This window comes from Tachypleus tridentatus, chromosome 7 (assembly GCF_004210375.1).
Source record: "Tachypleus tridentatus isolate NWPU-2018 chromosome 7, ASM421037v1, whole genome shotgun sequence".
NCBI classification, from domain to species: Eukaryota; Metazoa; Arthropoda; class Merostomata; order Xiphosura; family Limulidae; genus Tachypleus; species Tachypleus tridentatus.
Window position 1 is genome coordinate 40345116 of NC_134831.1, and position 19135 is coordinate 40364250.

The 19135-nt window shown below is 33.3% G+C and overlaps 2 protein-coding genes across 3 annotated transcripts in view; one reads left to right on the plus strand and one right to left on the minus strand.

Annotated features, from left to right (window-relative positions):
- The window catches only part of LOC143257659 (uncharacterized), a 42817-nt gene extending 31658 nt beyond the window's left edge, over positions 1-11159 (plus strand). The window contains exons 10-13 of the mRNA XM_076516701.1: positions 377-496; positions 1612-1800; positions 2252-2416; positions 10299-11159. Of these exons, the coding sequence (XP_076372816.1) occupies positions 377-496; positions 1612-1800; positions 2252-2416; positions 10299-10409 (585 nt within the window). The 3' untranslated portion in view covers positions 10410-11159. The remainder of the gene's footprint in view (positions 1-376; positions 497-1611; positions 1801-2251; positions 2417-10298) is intronic.
- A 2247-nt stretch (positions 11160-13406) lies between these two features.
- LOC143255501 (sucrase-isomaltase, intestinal-like) overlaps positions 13407-19135 on the minus strand; it is a 59965-nt gene continuing 54236 nt past the window's right edge. For both annotated transcript variants that reach the window (XM_076511255.1, XM_076511256.1), the window contains 6 exons: positions 19067-19123; positions 18531-18658; positions 17397-17485; positions 16802-16851; positions 16092-16253; positions 13407-14020 (listed from right to left, as the gene is read on the minus strand). In XM_076511255.1, the coding sequence (XP_076367370.1) occupies positions 13943-14020; positions 16092-16253; positions 16802-16851; positions 17397-17485; positions 18531-18658; positions 19067-19123 (564 nt within the window). In that variant the 3' untranslated portion in view covers positions 13407-13942. The remainder of the gene's footprint in view (positions 14021-16091; positions 16254-16801; positions 16852-17396; positions 17486-18530; positions 18659-19066; positions 19124-19135) is intronic.

Below are 19135 nucleotides of genomic sequence, written 5' to 3' on the forward strand. Positions count from 1 at the left end.
CTGAGTGCAGTGGGAAACCATCCTGCTGGAACAGGTAGAGAAATACCCTAGTAATTAAAAGACTGGTAGCAAACTGTCCTAGAACCATATAGGATATAGTAAGTGTATATAGTCCCTACAGTAATATTCATTCTGGATTTTATAATTATAACTCAATATCCTCTCACTTCTCCTTGCTACAGTTTTTTTCTCATTGAGTGATCTCCACCCATGTAAGTATTCAATGCAGTCTGTGTTATGGTGTACAGATTAACACTCTAATATGGTGTGTGAAAAATTCGGAAATTGATCATTTTGTTTCTAAATAAAGTGATGTAACATTTGCAGACAAGAAATACTTCATTAATAACAACAAATCATTAAAAATTTCATTCAGTCTCTATCAGATCTCCGTTTGAAGAATGAGGAGGCACAACAAGAACAGTCAAAGAAAATAGAAGAACTTGAAAAGAAACAAGCAAAAACACTTGCTGCAAAAACACTTGAAATTAGGCAGGTGGGTAATATTAAGGTTCAGGTACAGTTCATATCACAGGCATTTGTATTTGACTAATTAATAATGAACTTAACAGAACAATAATTCCAAAGGTTTGTATAAATTTGTTTGTACAGATAAATCATTTTTACCTATATATATATGATTAGCTATAATATGAGTTTATTATAGGAAAGTCATCCATTTGTTTCATACTTACAACATTTATTTACACATGTATGAAGTGTAAAAAAATTGTGTTAAAACCTACACATCTTCTATGTTGTGGCACACAAAATTATATTTTGAATGGTTACGAGTTCAAGTTAAGGCAATTAAATAATTTTTGGCTAAAACAGAGCAGAAAACAAATTGACCAATACCCAGTCTTTGCATTGAGTTTTGCAAAGTCTACATACACACGATATTAATAAAATAAAGGCATTTCGTCACATAAACTAACAATCAAGCACTGTGTAAAAATAATATTTTAAAAATTACCTATATAAAGAATGATTCATTTTCAACATGACCAACCCTGAACTGCAACATCATGAAAATGTGACTTCATAGCAGAAAGTGTATTTAAATAAACAAAATTTTCAGTTGAAATATGTAATAATTTTGTGTTGTTATAAAACTTGCAACACCTGTGTATTTACATTGCTGGAACAATCTGTTGTTTTGTAGTTTGTGTTTGGACAACAAAGTTTATGTTGTTAAAAAACAATACCATATTTGTCTTTATTTCCAGCATTGGTAAATTATACATCTGGTGTCAGTAAGATCTATATTTGTACACCTTACTTACTTTATGTCATTACATGCTATTTATTTCTAGATACATTATTTACCTCATGCAAATAAGTTTTATGTATTTGTATATGAATTTACACCTTATGTCATTAGTTTTATCTGCTTCTGTACACATTCTTTACATCATGTCAGCAAGTTTTATCTGCTCCTGTACACATTCTTTACATCATGTCAGTAAGTCTTATCTGCTCATGTACACATTCTTTACATCATGTCAGTAAGTCTTATCTGCTCATGTACACATTCTTTACATCATGTCAGTAGTTTGCTGTTATTTATTTCACATCAGCAGCTTTTATTTCCCCATATTTTTTCTTCAGGAAGCTGACTGTCAGTTAGCAGAACTGAATATAAAAATTGCATGTCAAGAGGAGGAACTGATTCGCTTACGAAGAGAAAACTCAGAACTCGGTACACGATTGAAGAGTTCTGAAAACATCTGTAGTGTCAGCAGCCAAGATGACATACTGGAAAACCAAGAAAACTTGGCATGGCTCGAATCTCCACTTGTAAGTACAAATACAACCATGCTGTTCATGAGGTTAACAACTTGAAGAAGCCAGCTCAATTCAACTTGTCTGTGTATTGATAAATCAAAATGAACCTTGTTTTTTTAACATATGACTTTCTTTTTAAGTGAGGTTGAGATGTCTTTGTAGCTGTTGACAAGATCAACAAGAACTTACCCTCATTCAAATATACTTCTTTGTTTTTGAAAGTGTAGCTGAAATAACTTTTGATTATCTCATACCAGAATGTTTTATTTATTTCTATATACATTACTTACCAATATATTATTAGATGTATATTATTTCAATATACATTACTTACCTCATGTTAGTAGGTGTTATTTAAGCTTCTTGTCTTTCTGAAGGAGCACACACTCTTATTATTTTAACCTAAGGTAGTTGTACTTTAACAAGAGTTCATTTCTCAGAAGCATTAAACTCTTGTTCTCAGAGTTCACCCAACAGTGGAGAGACAAGCCGTCTGAAGAAGCGTGTTGAGGAAGCAGAGAGTAAAGCAAAAGAGAATCAGGACAGAGCAGATTACCTCTATCTCCTACTCAATCAGAAACTTGTAGAACTAAACAAACTACAGCTGACTCTTTCAAGCCAAACAAAGGTAGGGAAATACCTAAACTACAATGCCTCATTTGAGCCAAACAAAGGTAGATACACACCTAAACTACAATGACCCTTTCTAGCCAAACAAAAGTAGATACATACCTAAAAATAACCCTTTTTACTCAAATAAAGTAGGTACATATTTGAAACAACAATGACCCTTCTTAATCAAACAAGGTAGGCAAATACCTAAACAACAATAACCTTTCCTAGCCAGAGCAGATCCATCCTAAACAACAATGACCTTTTCTAGCCAAAGTAGATACATTCCTAAACAACAATCACCAATTCTAATGAAACAAAGGTATATACATACCTAACCAATTAGCCTTTCTATCCAAACAAAAGTAGATACATACCTAAACAACAATGACCATTTCTAGTGAAACAAAGGTAGGGAAATACCTATAAAACAATAGTCAATTGTGGCCAAACAAACTTAGATACATACCTAAACAAAAATGACCATTTCTAGTGAAACAAAGGTGGGGAAATACCTGGACAGCAATGGTCTTTTCTAGCCAAACAGAGTGGATAAATACCAAAACAGTAATAGCCCTTTCTATCGAAAGTAGATACATTCCTAAACAAGAATGACCACTACTAACCAAAGAAAGGTAGGTAAATACCTAAGCAACAATGGCTCTTTGTAGCCAAAAAGGTAAGTAAATACCTAAATGACAATGACCCTTTCTAGTCTAATATAGGTAGATACAGTGGTGGGATTCAGGGGGTTCGCGCGAACCCGTTCTTAAAAATTTTTGAGCTTAGCGAACCCGTTGATGGCTTCAATTATACCGCCGAATTGTTGATGTCGTGGAAACTGATTGCGTCACACTTCATCACACATTTCGACAAGAAAGATTTAATGAGAAAATCACAGACCGTATTATTGACAAAGTTCGTCAAGTGAATGCAGTCAATAATCACAGTGCAGATGATAATAGAGTGAAACAGAAAAAAACGGACAAATATGATGACAATCAATTGCCTATTTGGAAATTTTTAAAATGAAATAAATAAAAGATTTTAAAGCACTTTTTCCATTATTTTCCTTTTCAAATGATGTATCAGTATAGACTTCCGGAAAAGTAAGAGAACCCGTTATTATTGAGGCCTTCCCTTGAGAGAACCCCTTCTTAAAATTTTTGAATCCCACCACTGGGTAGATACATACCTAAACAACAATGATCATTTCACCATTTCTAGCCAAGCAATGGTAGATGCAGACTTAAACAACAATGACCTCTTTTACTCAAACAAAGGAAGGAAATGCCTAAACAACAAAGATCCTTTGTTGCCAAAGAAAGTAGATATATACCTAGACAAAAATAATCCTTTCTAGCCAAACAGAGTAGATACATAACTAAAGAACAATGACCCTTTCTAGTCAAACCCCCCTTGGTGAGGATTCCTGTACGTGGTGAGGGGACCTCCCAAGGAAGGTTCTGTTCTTTCAGGTTACCTCCTCTGGGATCTAAACATCCACCCACGAGTTTGCTGTGCATGGCAACCAGTGAAGGGGAGGACAGGGTCTTCGTGGTTGAGGGGTCCAACCCTAACACAACATTTTGGCCTTGAGTTCCTGTAGATGGGCAGCCTTTGGTTGGCCGCCCTTGGGTCATTTGGCTGGTCCACTTGGGCAAGGGTCAACCAAGTACCAGTGTTGGTAGTTCTCAGTGGGTGTTGTGGACATTGTGTCTGATGCTGGTGTTTGGGTATAGTGCTCACAAAACCCTGGCATTGCTGCAGTGTCCTTGCTTGACATTGTAGTGCGTCCCTTCGTAGGGCTCCATGGTGGGTGAGGTCAGTGGGCACTGAAATTTTATTTTTTCCTGTGGATTCTCCAAATAAAAATTTTTAAATAAAATAATGAAAAAACAGTCAATAGGTAAACGACCACGTCTTGAAGACTCTGATCAGCAATCTTCAACATCTGTACCACAGTTGTACCTCATTTTCTTGTTCTACATTTTCTTTCAAAGAAACCTATAAGGCAAATGTCTCCCTTTTTCATTCAGAAGGGACTGGAGGGACTTGCTGGCTCTCCAAAGTCTCTAAAGAAGCTTTGATCTAGAGACATATTAGTTGAAACATCCACATCCCAACACAGTGAACTCCTCTTGAATTCAAAGGCAATTGGGGATATACCTATTGAGGTTATGCCTCATGCTACCTAGAATTCATCACAAGGAGTTATTGTTGAGAGGGATTTGAAGAACGTCCCCGAGTCAGAGATTCTCGCTGGTTTCTCCACTCAAGGAATTTCTGCAGGGAGGCACATCTTCACTCACAAAGATGGAGTTACACTGCTGACAAATATCCTCATTTTGACATTTACATCACCATGTGCACCTGCCACCATCAAGGCAGGTTATCTAAATTGCAGGGTACGGCCGTACTTTTCAAACCCTCTCTGATGTTTCCAATGTCAGAGGTTCGGCCACTCAAAGACGTCATGTCGTGGTTCCCTGACATGTGCTCGTTGTGGTGGCAAGGACCACGATGCCTACGAGTGTGAAACGGACCCACATTGTGTCAACTGCAATGGTTCTCGCCCTTCTTACTTTTGTTCTTGCCTTAAATGGTTGGAGGAAAAAGAGGTACAGCATTTGAAAATGACTCATAACATTACTTATCCTGAGGCTTGGAAATTGCTGTCCACCACTCCATCTTGGACATGTGCTGCTGCACTTCGTTCCACAACTACAGTGGGAGTGCAGACAGATCTCTCTGTGCCTCCAAAAGAATCGTTCTCAAAACAAATGAAAACCCTTTTGACCTCCATGGTTAAAAAAGTTGATGAATCAACTTCTACACCCATCTCTGTTCCTCCCATACATTTAAACAAACCCCAAGATCCACATCCTTTGGTTCCAGGTACAGGCATTTCTTCAGATACATCTTTTTCTCCCACCCCAAGATGCAAAACAATAATTCGTTTGCATCCTCAGTCACTGGAATCCCCTTCCAACAACAAAGACCTGCCCAATCAACCCAGGACAAGATCCATGGAGGTTAATAGACCTCCCCCAAATAAGGACACTAAGGAAAAAAAGACGTGGTCGTAAACAGAAGAGTTCACCTCTTTCCTTTCGAACTGACTGTCTCTATGACTATAATCATTCCTTTACACTGGTGGAACTGAAACTGGCCCTTCATCGGTCTGACAGTACATCTGTTGGACCAGATGATGTACACTATGACAAGCTGTGCCATCTATCTCCTGCTTCTCTTGATATTCTTCTTATTGTTCTTAACCAGATCTGGCAGGAAAATGTTTTTCATGATGTCTGGTGCCAGGCTATTATCTTACCTTTCTCTAAACCTGGGAAAGATCCCAAGATTCCTTCAAACTACCGTCCAATTGCTTTTATGAGCTGTCTCTGTAAGACCTTAGAGAGGATGGTTAATGCTCGCCTTGTTTGGTTCCTTGAATCAAACAATCTCCTCTCGCCCACCCAGTGTGGGTTCTGATGACAATGCTCTACTGTGGACCACCTGATTCGAATTGAAACGTCAATCAGAGAAGCCTTTCTCAAATGACAACATCTTGTATCAATATTCTTTGGCATTGAGAAGGCTTATGACACAACATGGAGGTATGGCATTTTGCGAGAACTCCATTTATTTGGTTACGTTGCCATTTGCCCAATTTTATTAAAAACTTTTTAATGGGCAGGAGATTCCAACTTCATGTGGGTTCAACACTTTCCCGTTCTTTTCTACAGGAACTTGGAGTCCCTCAGGGCTGTGTTTTCAGTGTCACACTTTTCAGTATAAAGATTAATGCCATCACTGAACAACTCCTTCTCACTGTTGCAAACTGGCTCTATGTCGATGACTTTCACATCTCATGTCAGTTGTCAAACATGAGATATATTGAGTAGCAACTACAAATTGCCCTTGATCGTGTACTGAAATGGACCACGGCAAATGGCTTTAATTTCTCTCTCTCTAAAACTGTTTGCATGCACTTTTGCCACCAACGGGGTATTCACCCTGATCCTGAACTCCGTATGGGTGAGGTATGCCTGTGGTCCCTGAGACGAATTTCTTGGGGCTTATTTTTGACTGTAAGCTGACCTTTATACCACACATTAAGCAGCTACGGGTCAAATGCACAAGAGCACTGAACATCCTCTGTGTCCTCTTTACCACAAATTGGGGAGCGAATCAATGTTCTATGTTAAAGATATATCATGCTCTTATTCGTTTGAAACTCGACTATGGATCAATGGTCTATGGCTCTGCTAGACCCTCAGCCTTAAAGATGCTGGACCCTATTCATCATCAAGGACTTTGACTCTGCATTGGGGCTTTCTGCACCTCCCCTGTTCAGAGCTTATACGTAGAATCTCATGAACCTTCTTTGCACCTTAACCTTTTGCAAATGTCTTTACTATATTCTACAAAACCTCGTTCCTTACCAAAGCATCCCACCTGGAGTTGTGTTTTCCTTCCTCGGTGGGCCATACTTTTTCAGAACAGATGATCTGCCATTGCTCCTTTTGGCCTTTGCGTCCAGGCACAATTGGATGAATTGGGTCTGTCCTTGGATAACATTGCAGAATCCACTGGTCAGCCCATCCCACCATACCTTATTACAGTCCCTAAATGTGACCTTTCTTTAAGTCATCTGAGAAAAGCAGATACTCCCAGTTGGAAGTACCATCTTTTATTTACTGAACATCTTTTGAACAATCTTTCCATTCCAGTTTATATGGATGATTCCAAATCATGCGACTCTGTGGGCTCTGCCATAGTTTGTTGTGGTTCGGTGGTTGCACGCAGAATCCCCTCTACAGCTTCTGTGTTCACTGCTGAACTATACACCATTTCTCTTGCCCTGGATCATATTGAAGCTAAGCAGTACTCCAACTGCACTGTTTATACTGATTCGCTTAGTTCTTTGCTGGCCTCGAAATCGCTTCACATTGGTTCAAACCCTGATCTCGCTGATATTCAAAATCAACTGGCCTATTTAACATCTACTTCTATCCAGTTTTTCTGGATACCAGACCACGTTGGTATTGATGGGAACGAGCTTGCAGACATGGCAGCTAAATCTATCTGCTCTGGCAATATCACCACTGTCCCTATTCCATACGTGTACTATTGTCCTGTATTCAAGGCTTGGCTCCGTGCCAGCTGGCAGTCGACTTGGAGTGAGCAACGCGAAAACAAGCTTCTACAAATAAAACCCTATATTGGAAATTGGCCGTCTTGCTTCCATAAGAATCGAATGGAGGAAGTTGTTCTAACTAGACTATGCATTGGTCACAGTTTTTCAACTCATTGTTTTCTTTCATCTGGAACTGATGCTGTAGTGTGTAGTTTGTGTAACACTCAAATCACTATAAGCTACATTTTACTTTCTTGCCATCGTTACGACTCTCAATGGCAGCACCATTTTAACACTGTTTGGACCCAAGGTTTGTCCATAACATTAGACAGTGTCATTGGTGATGGTGACACTGTCCACCTTGATAAAGTTTTTAGTTTTTTAAAGGCCATTAACCTTTTTAATGTCATTTAAGTGTTTTAAATTTATACATTAAATCTTTTTTAATGTGGTTCCCTTTTAAGAATCACAATGTCTAGTTCGATTTGAAAAGCAGAAAATGGCTGTAACATTAAATAACTCGATAACAGGACTGGAAAGGCCAATTTCAGGTGACTAATGCTGCTGTTTGAACTACCCTTTAGTCATTCTGGCGAGTTATTATTACAGTTTTGCTGCATGTCTTTTAAAACTTTTATTACTTTACTTATTGAAAATGGCCATAATGACACATAACCCGAAACCAGAACTGGAAAGCCAACTTTAGGTGACTGATGGTGGTTCTTGTACTTATCTGTGAGTCTTCCTGGCAGGTTATGATAATTACCATTATGCTATAGAACATCTTTTACAACTTCTCTTACTCTGGTTTCTCTCCTAACATTGTAGACTAGATGTCAACATTAGTTTTATGCTATTTACGTTTTTCAAAGCTGTTTTGTTTTACCTTCATTTCCTTTTATGAATTTTACTAATTTACTTTATTTTTTTACTGGACATTTGGCGCAGATAGCCTAGCTGCTTTGTGCCATAAAACACTAAATCAGCCAACCAATCTAGTCAAACTAGATACATTCCTAAACAACAATAACTACTTCTGGGCAAAAATGACAGATACATACCTAAAGAACAATGAACATTTCTTGGCAATGAAAGGTAGATACATACCTAAACAACAATGACCTCTTTTATCCAAACAAAGGTAAGAAATACGTAAACAGTGATGTTCCTTTCTGGCCAAATAAAGTAGATACATACCTGAACAACAGTTACCCTTTCTAGCCAAAGTAGATAACATTCCTAAACAAGAATGACCACTTCTAGCCAAACAAAAGTAGGGAAATACCTAATCAACAAAGATCCTTTGTAACAAAGCAAAGTAGATATATACATAAACAACGTTATTTTCTACCCAAAGAAAGTAGATAAATACCTAAACAACAATGGTATTTTCTAGCCAAACAAAGCAAATACCCAAACAACAATGACCTTTTCTTGTTAAAAAGTAACTTTCCTCTATAGCCATTCAAAGACTGTGATTTTTTATTAATTCAACAAGAAAGTTAACATTAGTTTATACTGCAGTACATAATGACTGTGTTTTATTGACATGATCTTGTGTTATAGCTCAGCATGACTGTGGTGTTTTAATGTGAACATGTGTTGTAGGCATTCAAACACCAGAGCCCTAGTTGTGTTATTTTTAACATAGAATTTGTAAATCTTTTACAATATAAGTTTTGATATGAAATGCTAATTAATTATTCAGCTAATATGAAATGTAATTATTTTTACATATGTGATGTAGTTTTTGCTAGAGAAATTTATTAAAATTGTATAATTTTGTTTCTTAATCTAACGCTGTGTAAAATCAAAACTTGCAATTAGTTAATAACTGAAATGTATCACAAAAATTATTTTCCTAATCCTTTGAAGGAAAGTATTTTGTTTGGATAACAAATGTGTGGAAATATGAAGGGTGAATTAAAATAAACTGGCCTTGAAAAAGTTCATTCAACTTTTACATTTTGATACACTAAACTTGAACAACTATGTGTTTTAAAAGTGAAGGTTAAGATGGTCGGTAAGTTCTATTCTACAGCTAATGAGATTTAATAATAATATTTAGAATATCTAGATAGTAGGGTTAGAATTGTTCAAGTTACAAACTGAAGCAAATGCACATAAGATGTTATCCTTCATTACATTTTAGTCCAAAATAAGGTATTATTCGGGTGGTTGATACAATCTCCATGACAATCTGATTATCCCCATGACAACCTCACCTTAAAAAATAGGTAAAGAAATACAAAGGGTAAGGGCTAGACATGATATATAATTTATTTTGTTTTCTTTTATATATGATAGATATTATTTGTTTGTAAGTTAAAACTTTCTACTTTTCCATATAATTTAATAGAGATGGCAAAATTAATTATTATAAATTTAGTAATTGTAAAGCTAGATTACATAAAAATATTCTACTTTATGTAAATGTAATACAATTCTGAATAAGTAAATCACCCTTCACACTTATGGTGTTTGGGTTGTGATACCCTTATTGCTGGTGTTTGAATTATGAGACCCTGCTTATTCTAATGTACCCATTTAGGATCGTCCTCAGGATAACTTACCTCTTGAATCTTCAGCAACATGGAATTTAGTAGAGAAACCATTTTTATCCACTAAAAAGGAGAAAATGTTAATACAGTACCACTCTTCAAGCTTTAATAACATTAATGTTTTCTAAATAAACTAAAAAGAGGCTGTAACAAATGGAGAAACCTAATTCATTTGTTTGGATTCTTTTTGACAGGAACTGATCCATTTGGAGAAAGCGTACTACCAACTTCGATGTCATCTTAGACAACCTTCAAGATCCAGATCCTTATCCCGAACTTCTTCCAAGTTAGAATTTCAAACGTGACTGTTCTGAGTGTCTGGAAGACTTATTACTGTTGTCCTAGAAGAATGCTGTGTAGGGAGTTTAGACAGTGTATCTCAACTTGGGGTGTGTACTAACCATGAGTTTTTGTAGGGGGCTCTGAGGTGCTTTGTTCTGCTAAACAATTATATGTATGATGCTCACAGAGAGAGAAAGATGAGGTACACCCTATTAATAAAACCCTGTTCTCTTCTCTTAAGAAAAGGAACAGTAGTAAAGAATACACACTTTTCTCAATATGTCTTATACTTCTTCACACAGAAGGAACTGAGTATCTTATACACTGCATATAAGGAATATAGGAAGATTTCTTTCTACTGAGACATACCACAGCTATAGATAAATCTCTCATATACTAAATACTAGGGATTAAGGATAGGAAGTATGTTTCTATTGAGTTACCCTCCACCTATAAATAAGAAATAATCTCTTATGTCCTAGATACCAGCAGTATAGGATAAGAAGTTTGTTTCTATCAAAATATACTCCACCTATAGGGTAGAATCTTTTGTACCCTAGAGACTGGAATATAGGATTGGAAGTTTGTTTCTATCGAGATGCACCCTATTTATAGATAAGAAGGAATCTCTTATGTCCTAGATATTAGGGGAATAGGAAATTTGTTTCCATTGAAATATACACCATCTATAGATAAGAAGGAATCTCTTGTGTCCTAGATATTAGGTATATAAGAAAAGAAGTTTGTTACTGTCGAAGTATATTCCACCTATAAAGAAGATGGTTGTTTTACACCCTACATACAGGAAATACAGAAAAGGAAGATTTTTCTCATAGAGATGGTAGCAGAGATGATGATAGAAACTGTCTTTGATAAACAGAAGATACAGATGCCTTTAGTGGTGATGAGAGAAAAATCCTTAATACAAACATAATTTATTTGTGATGACTAGAAACCAACTTGAAGTAAAAATGTATCTCAGGACAGCTGGTATGGGTATTATTAGTAAAAGTGCTAATACACATACCAGCCATCTTTAGATATACAAACATAATTTATATGTGTGTCTTTATATATATGTATTTATCTTACAAAAATAAATATTGAAAATGTAGTCTTCTGGAAGGAAAACACAAAAGACTGTTTCTTTAAAAATGTTGAAACATTTAGGTTTTCCAACCTTTATAATAGCATTGTGGTTTAATTAATGAGATTACTGTAAAGATAACTGTTTTTATTTTGATATTCTTTAACTTAATATTTCTAACTTATGGTTAAAATATGTTAATAAGATAACTAAGGATACATTAGATATAAATGAGATACCAAAAGAACAAACAAAAGTATTCAGTTTCATGTAAATTAATTCATAAATAATGTGTGAATTATTGTACATACATGTACTGTGAAAGTTGATGCTCTGCTTTACAAATCAATGGAACTTTGACAGTTTGATCCAAAATTGTCACCTAGATTACAGAAACATAAAATATCCTGAGAGTAATATATAGTATGAGATGACTAAATAGGGTCTAAACTAATATCTGACTAATAACTTGCGATTAATGATAAGCAGTTACAGACAAAACTATTAATTAGATTACAGTGGAACTTGGATTAGGTTTGAAACCTGTTGTTTTTCCAATTCTCCTAACACAAAATAAATTATATGACGTGATTTCATTCTAGTAAAGACTCTTTTTCATTGTTTTAAAATTTAACCTATTTATTATAACTATGACAATTAATAAGCTAAAGTTTTAGTATGGAATTTGAAAACAGTTATATAATAATTTTAAAACCAAAACAATACTATAATATAGAAGTAGGCCTAAGTTACGCACTTACAATTTATGTTCCCAGTATTAGTGTTAACTAAATCTTGCAATTTGTTTCTATCGTACAGTAATCAAAATATTTGAAAGTAAATGAACTTTGTATATAGCTCATTGAAATAAACACAATTGCATCTCATTAGGTCTTGGCTAAAAATAAAATAAAAAAAAACAAGCAGTCTTCACAGAAGGACTTTAGATGATGCATAAATCTGCTGGCTGGGTATTTGTGATGTTTTTGAAATATTAAATTAATTTATGAAGAAAATGGCTACTCTATTTTGGTACAAAATCTGGAATTCAAAAATAAATATATGGCGAATTACTATTGAATTTTGTTTATTTATATAAATATCAACATTTCACCTTAATATTAACAGAAATATGTGAACTAGCTTGAAGTCATTTCAAATGCTTACTAATTTTGGGTAGTGCAATGTTAAAGATATATAGAAATCTCTTAATTTGAAAAATAAAATAAATAATAATTTAAAAAATTTATTCACGTTTAAACTTTTTAAAGACCATGAAATCATTTTTAAGCATTTTGTATTTGCAATTTTTATGACAAACCTCTGGAAGCTACGTGTCTCTGTCCTTTACTCTAATTCTGAATAACTGATTAGAGCAAAGGTTAGCAGCATCCTACCACCCTCTGTCCATGCTAAGGGATTACACTTGATGTGCTGAAAATATTACATGGCACTGTATGGATTAAAACCTGGCTCTTCAACTTCGAAGTCCACATTATACCACAATGCCAACCTTTAACTTCATTATGATTCAAAAAAATAAAGTGTATAAAAGTCACATTGTAGTTCATAGCTCACATTGTAGCCACAATGTCTCAAAAAAAAGAAGACAACTCATTCATTGGTTTATGAGCCATTAATAAATTGTTTCATGAACATTATATCTTTCAGTAAAGTACTAAAAGAGACCACATTATTTTTCAGTGTGCTTTGGAGAGCCGTTTCAAACTTGAATAAACAAATTATGACTAACAACTTGATACCACCTTGAGACTGTTGCAGCACTAGTTCTTTCAGCAGTTACTTTATGTTTAATGTGCCTAAATAATGCAGACATATTTCTTTCTCTTAAAGTAATGTAAAACAGAAATTACAAAGAAAATTACTAAAGTTGGCTTTTCCTGTGAACTACAAGGTGAGAAAAAGTAAACAGTTTTACAGGGAATAGTACATATACTATTTATTGGGTTTCTTCTTTCTTCTTACCAACAATTACAAAGGTGTGCCAATTCAATTCTTGGCCAATAGTCTTTGAATGTGGAGAAGCATACACCTTAGTACAATACATCCATATGAAGAGGTATGCCATAACTGGCTAGGTGTTATTTTCTATTCACACTAAGTATAACATTATCACTAGCTTAATACTTCCATTTTCTGTTTAAACCAAGTGATATGCAGTCAGTAGGTTACTACTATAGGTTTTTTATTAAAATCAAATGGTACACTGTCAATAACTTAATAATATAATTTTCTATTTAACCCATGTGGTATGCTGTTCCTAGTTATCACAGGCAGTTAAGATTACCTGGATAATTTATAAACCATATATGGAGTGGGGAAAATTACTGAAGAACTTGAAGATGCTTTCATTAAATTGAACATTGACTGATTTTATTCTTAATTTTACACCTTTCAACGTTTTTAGTAGAAGCAAAGCATCTGCACTGCTTCATGTTGTGAATTTTTCTATTGGCTGGTGTTGCTTTTGATAACAATAACATGCTGCTCAGATATGTTTAAATTCAGTTTGGTCAAGTGGAGTACCTGTAACAAGGAAACAATTTTTAGTAAAAAATAAAATCATGTTCCTGAAAACAATAAAAAAATTAATGTTTCTGTAAACAATAAAAAATCTTTAACATTCCTATAAACAATGAAACACTAATTTTCTGTAAACAATAAAAAATTTAATGTACCTGCAAAAAATAAAATTAATTAATTTAATGTTGATGCAAATAAATAAACAATTCAATGTTTTAATAGAACATTTTAAACCTTGAAAAAATATGACATTGTAAAACAAATCATAAAGGTAGACAAACTAAAACTAGAAAAAAACTATTGTATTAAAATACTTATATGACAGTTGCAGTTATATTATCCATGGTATTTTTTTGTTGATTTCATCTTATCCTATCCTTGAAAAGTTATTTTTGTAGTAGTTCTCAAAATTGTTTGAATTTTCAGAAACAAATTTATTACTTACAAATAATATATTTAATGATAATAGTTTTTGGTCATGGGGGCAAAAATCAGTAACACATTAAGAAGCGTGTAAAATGTTTGATTGATATATTTAAGAAGAACATCCCAACTGTCTGAAAGTTATTGTTTTACCTCTGGTTTCTCCTACCCAATGAGATAATTTACACTACTGTTCATCCACTAAATGTATGTCTTGGACAGTCAAACACAGCCAGAGAGGATGTAACTATCCTTAGAAGTTGTAACTGTGTGGGGATACAGGTTTCCAATCATGTATGTATGATGCTTTGTTCCCTCCCTTACAAAGAGATATGGAATAGTTACCTTAAGCTACTATCTGTAGTTGTTGAAATACCTTTTTCAGTAAAATGATGCATAAAGAAGAAAAGTTTTATGTAACTACAGGCGAGGTTCATTATTATTAATATATAATTGAAATATATATCAGATTACAAAAATATATGTTTTACATGACTCTGTGCACGTTTTAGTGCTCAAATGTAAAAATTATAGGTTTTACATCCGTACATGAAAATAGAAAATTGAGTTAATACTGTTTTCTAAATCATCCCAAGGGTAGTCTAAACTGAAGGAACAAGTGCCGAGGTATAAATGCAATATGAGGAGGACTTGTTTAAATGTTAAAGTTGGAGGTGTAACTGCCATTGTAAGTAACAAGTCCCTTTCATTAGATATGATAACTAACAGCACTTTATAATGACAAAGTGACTTAACTGGAGTGTTCTTTTCAGATTTAAAAGATGAGGGACTCACTAAATAGTTAGAATACATATAGTAAATCTGTAGAAATGAATTCCACTTTCACTTATCACTACTGACTTTTGTAAATGTTTAATATGCCTGTCAGTAAAACTGTTAGATACATATAATAGCTTCAATAATAAAGAAATAAGATTATGCCAAGGAAACACGAAAGGATGAAGTTTATAACAGATTGGAGAATCTAATCCAAAGCTAATGAATTTTTATCAATTAAATCTACAATGAATGACATTATTTCATATAATATTAGCATGTCAACTTCCTCTCTATGGTATATGCTTTCAGAGCAGGCAACACTGCATATAAGACACATAACCACTTCACACAATTAAACATTCACATACTTTCTATATCTCTTTATCTAAAATATGCTAGTTTTATGACACTTTGGACTGGGGTAAGTTACAACAAATGCTTGTTGTGCAGGAGAATCCATATGTGTAATGTAATTATTTTGATAGTTAAGCTGATAAAATCATGGGTTTGATCTTGCTACCTTTCCTTTTGATATAAATATTGATTTAATTGTTTAAATAATGTTTATGTTTACATTATATACATATATGTGAGTGTCTGTGTATAAAGAAACTTACATTTTAATGAATATTTAGGCTTAGCTATATCTGATAAAATAAAATATAAAAGTAAAAAAGAAGTGAATGGATATGTTCTCACACTGTAATCAGATACAATTCTAAGAACAGCAACATTTTCCAGCTATTACACATAAAACTTACAAATAAACACAGAGTCACTCTCTCAATAACTAAAATTAGGCTTAGAACCAAAACTGAAGTGAAAAAAACAGTGATATATTTTGTATAAGTTAAACATCATGTTAACCTACCTTATTTGTGTTATTGTAGCCAACCAAAATTTTGGGGTCTTCATTATGACCATCTACTGACACTGTTTGAGGCTTAGATTGGTCAAAAATTGTAATTTTGAGAAACGACAGTCTCTCTGCATTCCTCTTGGGATATATGTTCAATGTAGTTGTTGTGTCATTCTACATAATAAATTATCACATTTAAAATGCTTTACTTTCTGATTTTTTTACACTTAATTTGTTATGTATAATTTGAGTTCAATTTTAAATGGTTCCATTCACAATTCAACTATTTAAACTTTCAAATACTGACCTTAACATTTATCACAAATATGCATCATTTAACTTTGCAGTACTGAAATATAATGCATTTACTTAAAACCCTTTCATTAGAAATGCATGAATTAACTAGCTACACTAACTAATTATATTAAGCTTTAGGTTTTCTAAATTACTAAAGTTGAATAAAAATATGCTGCTGAAGATATTTATATAATTTCAAAAACATCCATACAATTTCATTTATCACTTTCAAACAAGCTAAGTTTAATCACAGCCAAGAACTTGAACTTCAGATGAATCCACACAAGTAGATTAATTAGGTTAAATTTTCATTGTGTCTACAGAAGTAGATACAGTTGTAAAAGGACTGGTTGTCATAATTACACTTGAGTCACATTCAAGTGGTACAGTAATTTCTTTTCAGGTTATGTAGCACTATTACTCACCTGAGTCATTTTGAAGTGTATCAGTGAATACTTGTTGTTCTTGTGAGTTTCTGTAACAGTATTAATATTAGTTATATATTGTTCTGATGCATGACTTTAAGAATAGCAAAATCTGAAACATATAATGCTATTTGAGAATAACTGTAAGGTATTAATATGTATGAATTTTACATTACTTAAGACTGAACGTTTTGTAGCTGAATTAAAATATTCTGACCTTTCATAAAAAACAACATGAACTGGTTATATTAAATACATGCATTAATTTATTAGAAATCACCAGTTATAAAGTACTGTTGTTTGACTTTAAGTTGATAAAAAAATTAAGAAAAAGCAAACTAATTTAAAACCACTTTCAAACATGAATAAAACAAAGCCTGTTTTCTGAAACATAATTTACAGCCAATCTAGCTGTGTACACAGAACGTTTCTATAATTCCATTCCATCCCTATGAAGTTTATTATACTGAATTTATTTTACCTTCTAAGCAAAAGACTGAAGTCAGTTATTAAATCAGGTTTTGTGTCTGCCTTCTTTTCTACTTTCTTCTGCTTCAATGTATTGTCTGTATACTTTATCATGTAATGTACTTACCCCAGGTTTCCCCATCATCCCAGAAAAGTGATCCCTCTGCATTCCCTTCTTCATCAGGAGCCACTATTAACTCCATTGGATTCAAACGGCTGTTGAATATTATGAACAAATATATTCTTACATAAACGAAATTCACAAATTGCATTTTTTGAAAATAATAATAATAATTTCAGATTAGAGTAAGCTGGATACATACAGTGAAACTTAAAATCAACTTGACCATCAGTAGAGGTAATTAAATATACTTTTCTTAGATTTATATTTATAATGAATAGAATGTATTGGTTAGGAACCTATGCTGTTAATGACATTTTTGGCCATAAACCCAACAATATCTCATAAGGTTCAGTCAGCTTAGAAGAATTAAGTTAGTTCTCACTAGAAATTTTAAGTTAACAATGCAGAATAATATTTATTTTAATAGTATAAAAATAAAGGACAAGTAAAAATAAAAAGGAATTATATTCAATATGTAACTATTATAACAATATTATTAATAAAAGCAACAATAGATAAACAAAATAGTATGCATAATTTAAAGACAAAAAACATTAGTTCTTGTTTTGAACCATAATTGTTGACGTATACTTATTTGAAATCTTGTTCTAACAACTTTGTTTAAGAAACATTTTTTCTTTGTAATTTAAGCAAAAAAGTTACACAAATGAACTATCTGTGCTCTGCCAATCATGGGTACTATAATGTGAAAAATGTATTCAGAAGAAAACATCTTGCAAAACTTAACATGTAGGTTGTATAAAAACCTGAGTTAACAAGAAATACTGTAATTAAAGAAATAATGTTCATTTAAAATACCAATAATTTGTGGGTCTCTGCTAGTATCAAGTTATTCTATGATTTAAAATCTAATATCGCTTTCTTCATTAAAACAGTATTTCAGAACACTGCTGAAAATCTTATAAACATATAAATAAATGTTTTTAAAATGTGTTAAAACAGAATGACTGAAGTGTTATACATATATATATATATATGAATTAAATTATCGAAATAAACTTTGTTGTTGGTGTATTTTAAAGAAATACCCAAGAAAACACGACTCATTATTGTGTTATAACATGTCCTCACCTTCAATACCGTGCCTAACAGGCCAACTGCGATTTAGTAACCTACCTGTCTTTAATTGTGAGATTGCACTGTTGGATTGGAAGTATGTGTCCTCCACGAACATGAAGATTAATTTTGTTCATTGGTGCTTCCAGTGAAATGTGGCGACCTCCACCTGACTTAACTTTGTTTCCCTAATGTGAAACATGAATTCTATCATTAAACCTAAAATGAATCTATTTATGGCTAGAAAGTAACTAGTAATCAGAGCAAACACCACTATTTCTAAAACCTACCAGCCAATAGGTAATAACAGATATAATAGGGTTTTTCATTTATGTTAATTTCTCTCTTTCAAATTGTTTAAGTACTTACCTTTAGAATTAACTAATTGTTTTCCAATTTGCTTGGTCATTACGCTTGAGCTAATGTAAAACTCTCTATATACGGTTCTTATAACGGGTTCTCAGTTTGATCTATCATCTAGTAGGCAAACCTGTTCATATTTAGTTTTATTTAAAATCCAATAATTGATACTATACTCTGTGAAGACGCATCAACAAAGAACAGATAAATGGAAATACATTTAAATATACACTTACCGTATAAAAGTCGAACCAGTTTCCACTTGGAAAATATGCTTTAACCTCAGTCTGCCCCTAGAATAAATA